This window comes from Crassostrea angulata, chromosome 8, assembly GCF_025612915.1.
Source record: "Crassostrea angulata isolate pt1a10 chromosome 8, ASM2561291v2, whole genome shotgun sequence".
Lineage (NCBI taxonomy): Eukaryota > Metazoa > Mollusca > Bivalvia > Ostreida > Ostreidae > Magallana > Magallana angulata.
The window spans coordinates 32,313,589-32,327,153 of record NC_069118.1 but is presented as its reverse complement, the minus strand read 5'-3'; the positions used below and the strand labels follow the sequence as shown (position 1 = coordinate 32,327,153).

The window sequence follows — 13,565 nt, the reverse complement described above, 5'->3', positions numbered from 1 at the left end:
CGAGTTGTTGCGTATTTTCTTAAAAGACTTCGTTTTCAACAAGTATTCTAATTTGGACTGTGAATCTTACCATTAATTAAAGGGTGGATTGGGGTTTTTAGCTGACATTAACTTAAAGTTCAAATGAGAATTTCTGCATGCATGATCATCTATTATCCGCCCATCCATCCATAAACTTTTCACATTTTCAACGTCTTCTTTAGCACCACTGGGCCAATTTTAAGTAAACTTAGTACAAAGCATCTTTATGGAAAGGGAATTCTAAATTTTTGAAATACAGCACGGAACGATTTTTAAAAGGGAGATAATTACAAAACAGTGAAATAAGGAGTGTGTCTTAAAAATGTTTAAAGGACTATATATGATATGGGCCAAAAATGACCCCTATAATGAACATCATCATTTTATTATCATTCTTTGTTTTCTTCGTACAGATATGTATGTGATGTGTTTACATAATATTCATTTTGGTTCAAGTGCCCACAATATAGAATTATGACATTGTAAAGACAACCTTTTCCCGCCATTTTTAGCGTAAAACAGCTTGTTTTCAAGCAGTTTTTCCTTCCGAAAACATAGAGCACATTCTTGAACAAATAAAATATTTTAATCAGAGATGTATCTAGCCAAGACTAATAAGTGATAAAAAAATTTTCCTTGTTCAAGCATGCGCTCTATATTTCTCATTCGTAAATAGATAAGAAAAATTTTGGCTAATTTTGATTGAATTATGGAAATGGCGTCACGTCTGACTACATATACTGCCAGTGAGTGCAAATAAATCAAATAAATAGATGAAAAATATATTTTATATCAACTCTTCTAAAAAATTAGTTAACATTTTATTGTACCCGAAGCACTTAAAAAAATGGCGAATTATGGGGGCCAAATTTCACTCTTATCATATTTAGTTCTTTGTTCTCAATAACTTTAATGCTCAATAACCCCCCCCCCCCCCCCCCCCCTGCTGCTACGTGCCTGAAAATATGAAAAATTTTCTAAAAGGGAGATAATTACAAAACAATGAAAATAAGGGGTGTGTCTTAAAAATTCATCTCGAGTACCAATAGTTACAACAAATCTTGTATATATATATAGTGAAGTTCATAAATTGTTAAAGAAAAAAACAACCCCAGATGATGTTTAAAAGTGTTCTTCTCCAGAACTACAATGCTATAATTTTTCTAATTACTGTGCAATCATCCTAAGATAGTGTAGATTGTTAAAATAATTAAAATAGTGACCCCCAGACCAATACTGAGGTCAGAAGAGGGGTTCAAAGTTAAACATAGAAAAACATATAGATAAGTATTTAAAATGTTTAACTATGTTGATGTTCTCAAAAACTTCAATGCTTCATAATCATGACTCTGGACCAATACTGCAGCCTGAAGAGGGTTCAAAATTCATTATGTAAAAACAGGGAAGGTGTTCAAAATTCTTCTCAAGAACTACAGTGATACAATTTGTGAGATTATTATGCATGCATCCTAAGATAGTGTATATTCTAGATTGTTAAAATTGAGACCCCGGACCAATATTTCTCAAGAAATACAACGCTATGTTTTGTTATATTACTATGTACATAAGCATCTTCATATCCTCATGTTAAAGTCACAGTGACCTTCTTTCACTTTTTATAATCATTTATAGTTCAGTTTACAATGTTGTTATCTTTACAATGTTGAGGCCTATGATAAAATTGCTTTGATTTTAGGGTATGATGTCCCCCCCCCCCCCTCTCCCCACGAAATAAGCTTCTTTTTTAAGTTTTGTTTAAAATGTTGTCAAGTCTAGCAATATATTAGAGTCTAACAGTATTATTCATATTTAAACATTTTGAAATGGATGAAACAAGAAATATTACTCAAGTGAGCGATGTTGCATATGGGCCTCTTGGTTTTTTGGGCTTTTTTTTTTGGGGGGGGGGGGGGTCGTCAAAAGTAAACTTTCAGAAAGACGGTTAAATTATAATGCAGAATTTGTATTATGATTGATTGGAACATTTCTACAATCTGATTATAATCGGATCCTCGATCAGCTTCTCGTGTAGCGACAATAGAAAAACAAGGAGCGGATCCAGGATCTGATTTTAATCAGGTTGAACATTTCTTATGGGTTTTTTTTCGAATGAGTTTATAATGATACCCACTTTTTTAAACTGATTTGAAAAAAATTATTTCATTATCATAATGGTACCTACTGCAATATTAAATGAAAATACAATAATACATGTATATATACCTACAAGAGTTGAAGTACAGCAAAGAATTTTCCTATGATCAGTTGACACAATAAAACAAGTGCCCCAAATTACATAACCTCTGCTCGAAACATACAAAGCAATGTTTTTCTTGTACTTTTAACAGCTATTAAAACAGTTATATATGTTTCAGAAGTGTTCTATCAATACTTATAAATGGTCCCTGTCAATTTAGGCCCCTGAAATATTTTTCTATTTATAATATATAAATAATTAACATATTATGATAATATATAACTTTTACATATACATGTTTGTACATGTAATACCAGCATATTGTTTGTATAGGACTGAGCAACATGCGAAATCTACTTCTATCTTGGTAATTGACATGACACTGATGATCATGACACTTGTCAATTTATTTGATAAGGTACAACAGTTGTATATAACATGCAAACAATGCTCAAATGCTACTTTCTTTAAATAATGGAATTGGATTAGAGATGTTTTTTTTTATTGAAAATAGAATTAATAATACATGTATTAATATAATAATAATCAAAGAATAGAATTACCGGTAAAATATGAATCCATCAGTATATAAAGGAAAGCAAAGTTTAAATCTATTTCATAGAAAATGCCAACAATGAAATTCAATAAATATTATATACACGTCAGAAAAAGGCCACTTTTGTTTGATTTTCATCACATTTTTATAATTCATGATGTCTACTTTAGATATTTGATTTTCTTTACATTGCCTTTGAAATACTCGCACAAAAACAGATTGTCATTATTGTCCACACATAAACCATAAGGATTCTTCAGATCACAGTTATCAATGTAATGGAGAAACTGTCCATTCTGATCTAGAATGTGGATACAATGGTTGTTACAGTCTGCTGTCAGGATACGACTCTGACTGTCTGCTGTGATACCCCAGGGTTTAAATGGTTTGTTCTTGGTAACTGAGGGATGACCGGTGTATCTCCATCTGAGTTTCCCGTCTTGATTAACCACCACTACTACACCAGCCTCACTGTCAGCTACACAGATGTCATGGTTTCTGTTGTCTGTGATGTATTTAGTTTTATCATTCCCTGAGTACAGAGGTTTACCTTCTTCATCAAATTGAATGGTTTGTTTCTCTGTAGATCCCGAGTAACGGACAACTTTGGATTGAGTTTCATCATCACTGAACATGGTAACCAGGAGATCACCAGTAGAGGTGACACACAGCTGACCAGGTATCCATCCCTGTAATCTGATCAACTCTTTTGTTTGTCTATTCTTGACTTTATACACTGTCCTAACTGCTCCATCAGAGACAATTAGATCCCCATCACTGTCTACAACTATAGCATTAGGGAAAATCTTTGATTTTGTCTGGAATGTCTGGAGGAGTGAACTTTGAATGCTGAAGCATTTGATATCATTGGTCATTCCACTCGTCCATATCCTGTCCTCATTCAGACAGGTAACACTGCGTAGATTTTCATATCCAGTCTGTATTGTGGCAACAAGCTTAGGCTCATCCAGTAGTTCTCTGACTGAAGTGTTTGGTTGGTTTAGTGACAAGACAGTTTCTTCTGTAGCAGTAGATAATGGAGTGATCTTTCCAAACAAACTATACAGCTTCTCACGGTCTATTGGATTTGGAATGAATGTTGGCAGTGATACCTGAACCTTAGGTGGAAGCTTGCTGAACTCTCTGATCTTAGAGCTGTATTCAATGGTTGAAGATACTTCAGTGGATTTCTCCATTTTCCTTATGGTCTGTAATGTTTCTTTTATGAGAGACTGTATATGTTTGATTTCATTCAAGTGTTTCTGTAAAATGTCTCTGTGTTTCTCTTTTATCTTGCTGATTTCAGTTTTCATTTTGTTGATGACGATGTCGATTTCTCTGTGCCATTGCTCTCCTTGTTTAGACATTTCTGTTGTAAGTTTCTCATATCCTCCATCCAGGCAGGCAAGCTGATTTTCCAAGTCGAGGGCAATTTCTTCATATGTAGGGGCAATATGATTCTCCAAGTCTTTTGTGTCTTTTTTAATAACTTCTTTCTTTGTCTTGTAAACTTCTGTAACTTCTACAAAGTTATGTCCCTTGTGCTGTTTAGATGCAGTACAGGAAGAACAAACAAAAATGTTTTCGCAATCCTCACACTGAAAATCACAATTCTTGTGTGGATGTATTTTACACGTTGGATAAATGAGAGTTGATCTTCGTTCGTTGAAAGGGACTATTTTATGTTTGTCGTATCCATCTGCGATGTGATCTCCAATGCAGGGCTTGCAGAGGTTGACATGACAAAAGTCACAGTAGCTGTGTACGTTGGCGGTCTCACAAAGGTCACATCGGGGTACATCCTGGGCACTGGAATGAGGATCCATGGTTGTTCAATCTCTAAAAAAAAATATGTAATACATGTACTTATATTTTTTTATGTTCAGTTATAAAAAGAAAAGGATTTTAATATTTTCTAAATTCTCAGACACTGTCTGACAGTCACAATGAAGAATTGATTTTGTATATATATGTAACATTATTTGAACGTATATTTCTCTATAAAATTCACATAAATGACTAAAATTACCCCCTCCCCCCTTTACTATTCTTTCAGCTGTAAATTATTGGACAGTTTTCCAAACTTTATAAATCATTTAAAAATTACTCAAACTGATATTGTTGCGTATGAGTATCTATACCTAATTTAGGGAGTTTAATATATTCAGAACATTTAGATTCAAAACGAAAGTAGCTTTATAGTTTTAATATTTCTATTCATAATTTCAGATCTAATTAGATAATATGTTTTAATCACCGTAGCTTGCAATTTAATTTTTGTCAAGTGATAAGAATACAAACCTTGTTTACAAAAAGTTACATATATTCTTTAACTGTCTGGTATGCGTGCCCAAAACATGGCTGATCTTCCTGATCACCTGATTAGAATTTTATAAAAAGAACACAAGAGTTACTCCTCGTTCATCGCTTTCGACGTTGCCTGGCTGAAGTCTGAATATTTTTTCCTTGAAAGTATAAGTTTATATTTTTTACTTCTTCTAAAATTAAACTTTAGTTTATTAAAAAAAATATTGAACATGTAAAGATTTAGACACAAGTTGAATTACTATTTTGGTGAATTAATATTTTAAAAGTTCGGTATGTCATATATATAATGCACTAAGTATTATTAACGTTAAAACAACTAGCTGTACTTCTCTAAGGCGGGCTATGTTCTTTTTATCTAATGCTCTATTAACTGTTGGCATAAAAGGTAACTTTTTTTAAGTTCATAAACTATATGATAATAAGTAACACAAGACAATCTTAACACAGTATACATGTAGCCTACATACATATATATGGTGTTCCGATGGGGCCACTTCGACCTTCGCACTTTCGCCTTTAGGTCGAAGATGCGAGATTGCGAAGTTGCGAAGGCGAAAGTGCGAGAGTGCGACGGCGAAGGAGCGAAAGTGCGAAGATGCGACGGCGAAGCGCGAAGATGCGAAGGCGAAAGCGCGAAGGTGCGAAGGCGAAGGAGCGATACTACTATCGCTCCCTCGCCTTCGCAACTTCGCACTCTCGCCTTCGCACTTTCGCACTTTCGCCTTCGCCTTTTTTGATAGCATTCAGAAAGTCTCGGTCTATTACATAGAATTTGATGCAGGCACCGTACTCGCAAAGGTTTTCCGATTAATCCATGATATCATTGGTACGCATGCGCTAAGCCATTGTGCTTACTATGAATGTTTATAAATATTTGAATGTGTATATGTGACATTTATGATTACCAGTGCTGGCTATGCCTAATCGTTATATACTCCATATAAAATGTAAGGTCCGCCATAATGTATGTTATACATATGCACTTCCAGACTCCTGTCACTTACCAGCTGTCTGTTTACCGTAGATCAAACACAGTAACATTCTAATTTCATTATGCGACACTCCTTGCTGGTGTATGGATCTAGAGGTGGATAGGGGGTCCCCCCCCCCCGGAAAATTCAATACTAATAACTTCACACATGCAGTAAAGGGAGAGAGAAGGTCCGGATCTCATCCCCCCGGAAAATTTAATTTTATTAATTATATATAATAAAATCTCCAAAATATGTCTCGGAACCCTCCCCCACCCCCGACAAATATAATTATTTATCCACCCCACCCCCTAGAAAAAGTTATGGATCTGCGCAGGCTGTTGAAAATAAATTCTAAAAAGTCCATAGTCTGCCTCAGATGTCCTTTTATACAGCTAAAATTGTCTTTAAACGATAGAGAGTTCCATAATTATAAAAAGGCGAAGGCGAAAGTGCGAAGATGCGAAGGCGAGAATGCGAAGTTGCGAAGGCGAGAGTGCGATATTAGTATCGCTTCTTCGCCGTCGCAACTTCGCACTCTCGCCGTCGCAACTTCGCGCTTCGCCGTCGCATCTTCGCACTTTCGCTCCTTCGCCGTCGCACTCTCGCACTTTCGCCGTCGCAACTTCGCACTCTCGTACCTCGACCTAAAGGCGAAAGTGCGAAGGTCGAAGTGGCCCCATCGGAACACCATACATATATCATATATCCAGGCACGTAGCTTCGTTCTTGAAAGGGGGGGGGGTGGATGAATCATCCAAAAGATCTTGACAAGCAAAAAAAAAATGGGGGGGGGGGGGGTACTTTGCAAATTCCTGAAATTCCTATTCCGTGGGGGAATGTAAAGAAAGTGAGCGCACAAGATTGTAAGTTTGCAGGAATCCTGGACACGAATCAATTGGGATTTAAATGTCTATAACTTCGAAAGGCTATGTACAGGTTTCAACAAAAATATATCATGTTGAGAGTCGAAGTACATGGCTATTCCGGTTATTAAAAAACTCACAAGCTTTCAAATAATGGCAATGAGAGGTAAACCGATAACTAGTTGGAAATGTTAATGCTAACATATTTTAATGAAGTTATATTGTGTATATCCTTAAAATAAACACTACAATACACACTGCTTGTTGCTTTGGTTTTTTAATATGTAATTTAAATTATTTCTATCTATACATAAGTGGTAAATTAAATTTTTTAGAAAGTAATTTAGTTTAATTAGACAATAATTTTATACACATCGCCTGAGCAGTTTAATTAGTCGGCAATTAATCCATCATCAATAAAACCGTTAAATAAATAGCTTTGATTGCGATCTAATTTGGAGAACTAAATGATGAGTATCTCAAGAATTCGTTAGCGCGTATTTTTTGGAACCAGTATTCAGAAAGAGTATAGCGAAGAAATGGTTCGTGAATGCTGCCTCTACTGCCATAATGTTGGTGAGTACCTAAAATATAATGCATTATATGATATGATAGATTATAAAATGATATAAATAATGCATAAAATTCCATAAGATGCTCGCATATACATGTTAAATTAATGTATTCATTATATTTTCAATCGGACTTTGAATATTTTCTATTTTGCAAGCTATATGATATTTTTTTTTATGTCCATTTGGCCATTGCATATATATATATATTACCAATGTCATATTTTATAAACTGATTATTATGATCATATATATGTAGAAGAATTAATCGTTCTTAAGAATTTTCCCTTGTTAAATTAAATATAACATTTTCCAGACTTATTCCAGACAGAGTAATTGCAAATAATTATATCAAATAGTGTTGATATACAGTATAAAAATAGCAATAACAAAAAGAAAATTAATTATTAAATCTTCAATACTATTTGATAAAGTTTATTTATTGATTTATGAATAATATTGATTTTATAATAATAATATCCATAAATATATTAAAAAAGAAATGCATACATAGACTAAACATTGTTTTATGAAGTGTCCTTGGTATAATTTTGAAAGAGATATACGTATAAATAATTTAAATAATATTAATTTAATTTAAGAAGTATTTTATTCAAGTATATAGATACATTGAAATGGATTGAACAGCAGGCATAATGCCTATTTATGTTCTCTCCTGTAGTCAAGGCATAGTCAAGGCATAACATGAGTAATTATATAATTTTATATAAGATATATATATATATTTGTTATATTCAGTAGTATATTCTCACTATATAACTCTATATAGATGAATAGTCAATAAATGTAATATTAGCTCGTCCGAAAAATATTGACCGGTCAATATTTTTTTGATATTGACCGGCTAGGAATAATATCTAGAGAACATTCCCTCTATTTCAAATGTTGACTGTGTTTTCTCAATATTTTCTATGACTTTTATATTACAATAAATCTATAAAAGTTTACATGTCTTCTTCTGTTCTTCTGTTCACCATATAATTAAGTTAAAGAGTAATAGATGATAAAGATCACAACAGCATAATTATCTATATATACAAGATGAATACTACATAATTAATTAAGAAAACCTATGAACATTATACATAATTAAGTGAAATCACGGAAAATTTGCAAAAAATGATTTCACTCCCATGACAATGACATTACAAATGTTCATAAATGCATTAAGAAAGCAATGTAAGTAATGTTAAAATTTTACATAACTAAGTGAAATCACGGACATATAATGGCTCAAGGAAAATTGGCTAAAAATGCCTTCACTATACACAAATGTTTATAAAAGGCATTAATTAAGACGGCTCGATTACGTAAAATCACGATAATTTTAAATTATTCCATAAAACACAACGTTAGCAATTATTTGGGGTTTGCTTAGATCGATAAATACAGGTAATCATTGATCGTTAATAATACCTATATCATACATTGAAAAGGGGCGAAACCACTCGGAGCGAAACCTCTCAGGGCGAGCAAGCGATCGGAGCGAAACCACCCGTTACCAGTAAGGAAAATAGTGTTCATTCAGCAGATCTAGAAATCAATAACAACAAATTAAAATATACGGGAATATTATAATTCAACATCATGTTATGATAACAAACATTTAAAACAAAAAAAATCATTTTCTTAAAAAAAGACCACCAGTTGGATTTGAACCCAAAACACTGAATGTTTGTATTCACTAATCCAGCACGAAACCACTGAGCCATGCGAGACTTGTCAATATGCTCTTTAAAGTACTGTTTGAAACAACATTGTCATATCAATGGACTTTGTTTTTTATCCTTCAAAAAATAATTTGAAAAAGTACATAATTTGTCATCTCTCCATCTTTTTTTAAAAAGCGACATTTTTAATGTTGAAATATGTTATCTTTACACGTTTCAAATTTGTGGAGAGAAGACCCAGAGACAACAAAATCATTTAAAAACAGTTGTAAATAAGTAGGATTTTGCACGAATTGCATCGTGTCGCTATATTTAGACCAATATTATGATAAAACCTTTTGCATTTCAAATATTTTTCCACTCATTCCACATCCAACAGAAACTAAATAACGGTTATAATTCGAAAAATATTCAAAATTAGTTGATGAAATTTTCACTCTTCTTGTGCGCCCAGATTCCTGCCGAATGTACATCTTAAGCGCCCACTTTCTTTAAGACAAATCTTTGATCCGCACCAATGGGTGGGGGGGGGGGGGGGGGGTGGGGGTTAAAGAGAATTCACACAGTGTAAAGCAGCTAGCGTAATAACTTTCAATAACAGTTTCAGAATTATACTCGGCGTCCGCCTGTTATAGAATTAATGTCAGACGACACGTTCCTCGAGAATCTTTTTTGTATCTCCTCGTAATAAAGAGTTCCAATAAAAAAACCATTAATTTTATAATTATTTTAAAAGTGATCAAAATTTACTTGGAATTGGTATATGTCTAGATGGTCGGGTGGTTAGAACCGTGGCCGCTCACTGCCAGAAGCGTATAGGTTCTAGAGGTCGTGAGTTCAAAGCCCCGGTCCGGCGGAGATATAGTTCGAATATAATGAATTTCGCTATGCTGTAGATGTATTTATTTTTATATCAGCAAATCAAGTGTATTTTCAAGAAGATTATATAGAAAATTGCATACTCTAGTATTTTGTAGAAATGCCTGGTAAGGTACCCTAATTTTTTGCAAGAAAGCTTGTCAAAGTAGTAGTAAACCATTAACAAATTCCTGGAAAAAGTTATCTAAAATTGAGGAACGTGTCGTATAACCTTAATTGTTTCACCATACCTTTTCAAGGACCGCTACTCAATAAGACATTCGATGCAAAAAAGAAACAGGATTTTCACATGAAGAAAAATAATCTTAGCAGCAAAATCATTCTTTCTTTTGCATCAAACTGTGAATTAAATTAATTAAAATTGCGTATTTCATTTGTACATGTACTGATACATGAACGATAGTGGGGTAATTTCGTAATTTTGACTCCAGGAGTTACTATAACATCGTTACACTATTATATTAAATCATAAAATCATGAAATTAGTAAAAAATCAAAAAATTCAAATAATTTTTATAGTTTTAATAAGTACCTGTAACTAAAGGTTTAGAGCAGCACTTTACAAAATAATTGAAACAATTGAGGACATGCCCGGATCCAGAAGCTCTCCTCCGCCACTGGACATAAAAGAAAAGCCTCAGACGCTCATCAGAAAACAAATCAACACCTTGGACAACCCCCATCCCCGAAAAATTTTCTGGATCCGCGCATGGTCAGATGTCAGGCACGTATAGTACCGGAGGTAAGGGGGCGGGGCAGGGGGGAGAATGTTCCACCTCCACGATTGAAAGTTATAGGAAACTTAACAAAATTATATCTCTAAAATTGAACTTGAAGGTAATTATCGCTCATCGCTACACCCCCTCCTTTTCCACAGATTAAGATTTTGAAGATTTTGGAAAAAAGATTTTTGGGTGTTTTTTTTCTTGTAAAGATTCCGGATAATCATGTCCCCTTCCCCGCTATCCACTTTTAAAAGCAATGTTACGTGCCATGATGTGTTCGTTTATATTCCGTAGAATCTCCACATACAATATTTCCTATACAAGCATTTCACATATATTTTTTGAAAGAGTTAGTTCTCTTCACAAATAATGATAATTAATTTAGATTGGAATAGAAGTCTTAAATCAGCTGACAAGGACATCAGTTGATTTTGATTGACACCTGTTTCCTCCACATCTTGCTCTGTACTTTTTTTACGGTCTGTTCCATACCTTGAAACAACAAAGATCCTCTTGTACATGACGTGCGTAGACATTGTGCGCAGTGTTTATCTGTTTGGGATCTGAACATTTATACACAGTACAGTTTACATACTGTACACTATCAAAACCTAAATATACGATACAAAAGGAATAATATTTTTGTTTTCATTTATCAAATGTAAAATATTGTTGACGGATTATAAATTTTGTTTTATTTCTAAAAAACGAATATCAAGGGAAAAATTAAAGACTGGGAATTACTGGAAGAAATAAAAATATTTCCGATGAGGAATTTAATCCCGAAACCGAGCCCCGTGTTGCGGAGTTCCTTGCCTCTATTACGTACATGTAGTTCCGGTAGTTTCCCAAGCTTTACGTTTCTATGGGATGGAATACACAATCTTTGAAATAGTGTCGTTTCCGAAGAAATGATAAAACATAAACTTTATTTACAATGATTTTATGTTCAACAATTTGCATGGCGTGTGCCCCCACCCCCCTTCTCGGCCGGTGTAATGAAGAATAATGACCCCCGTAGAATAATGACCGAGGATCATTTTTTGACGTAGAATAATGACCCCCCCTTGCTGAGGAATAATTGTATTTTTCTGAAGAAAAATGACCATGGGGTTATTTTTCTTCATGTTAAACACGAAGAGAAATGACTCCCGTAAAAAATGACCCCGCTGTAAACAAGAATAGAAATTGGTTACCCCGTATCCAAGAAACGACTTTGAAATTACTTGAATTTTCACTCTGTTCAACTGATTTTAAAGTTATAAACACTGAAATTGTAAATAAATCACTGTATACTGGCACTGTACCAGTTATCGGGTATAATTTTACGTTTTCTTTTCGTGTTTCCTTATTTCTTGATATATTTGAATAAAACTTGACATACTTTAGATGGTAAACTCCTTATTTATCAATCTGTTAGATTACGATTTACTGTACCCGTTATCGGCTTCGTGATAATAACACAGTAAAATCCTTGTACATGTTGGTTTTATATTCTGCAAAGTATGTCCCTTGCGGTGTTGTGATTACGTAATATTGGTTACGTAATGTAACGTAAATAAAAATATCCAGTTTTAAAATTTAGAATTTATTAAAGTTCAAAATCACTCAATTAAAGAAACATCATTTTAAAAAGAAATCCAAAGTGAGAGTGTTAAATAATTATCAATCCCGCATGTCTCATCTTTGACAACTCCTCCCCTTTCTCTACAAAGGACCAATGAAATAACTCCAAGATGGAACCAAAATTTGGGGAACGCTCAAAGACATAAATTCTCAAAACAGGATACAGGAGGGAATTACCATAATAAATTCAAAGACACGCCAGTCTAAGATCTGACCATCAATCAGATAAACGAAAATAAACAAATGGCAATAAACAGGGGAGCACTGTGAGAAATGGATAAGGGAGAGGAGGGAGATGTCAACATGAGAGATCACAAACAGATGCGGCAATGTATTTCTAAAATGATCAAACAAATTAAATTTCAAACATAAAATACCACTCGTTTTACAAAAGGAAATTAATTCAATATGAATGAAATATATAATAAAGTTGTCTTTATCAATAAAATATACGTATGTATATAACATCCGCCCCGAAAAAAAAATTGACATTCAATTTTAGATATAAAAAAAATTGATAAAGACAATAAAATCATACTGCACAAACATAAAAAAAATAAACATTACTCACCATTTAAAAACACAAAACTCAAGTCATGCAAGTAAACATTAAACACAACTGAAAAGATAATGATCATGTCACCCGAAAATTATTTTTATCACTTTCACACTGTACATGATTTGGCCAGTACATGTACTCAAACATACTCCTTACACTGCAATGTCATGGTCATTATCCTAACTTTTAAACTTTTTTTTTTCTTTACTTTTTTATTCTTTGCACACAAAAACTACTGAAAAGTTTAACAACTAAATTATATCAATCTTGTCTTGAAAATATTTCAGTGACCATAGAAATGCATAAAATATAACCCTGTCGGAATAACACATCCTTGGTTAGAAACAGCAATAACTATGTCAATTATTCAAGAAATCTCAAATACTATAGAATTGCATAAATTATAACCCTGTCGGAATAACACATCCTTGGTTAGAGAGAGCAATATCTATATAAACCACAACAAAAAGTTGCATATATTTTTATATGACATAAACAAAATGAACTCTCAATATATCTCGACTTGTATCATAATTGTTAAACCTTGTCGATGCATCCATCTAAGTTAACACAA

The 13,565-nt window shown here is 33.5% G+C and overlaps 1 protein-coding gene across 1 annotated transcript; it reads right to left on the bottom strand.

Annotated features, from left to right (window-relative positions):
- Positions 1–2,606: 2,606 nt before the first annotated feature.
- On the bottom strand, positions 2,607–5,145 carry LOC128158764 (uncharacterized). Its single transcript, XM_052821721.1, has 2 exons — positions 5,076–5,145; positions 2,607–4,613 (listed from the first exon to the last, which is right to left on the bottom strand). The coding sequence occupies exon 2, from the start codon at positions 4,598–4,600 to the stop codon at positions 2,936–2,938; it is 1,665 nt and encodes a 554-aa protein (XP_052677681.1). The 5' UTR covers positions 4,601–4,613; positions 5,076–5,145; the 3' UTR covers positions 2,607–2,935.
- Between the last annotated feature and the right edge of the window lie 8,420 nt (positions 5,146–13,565).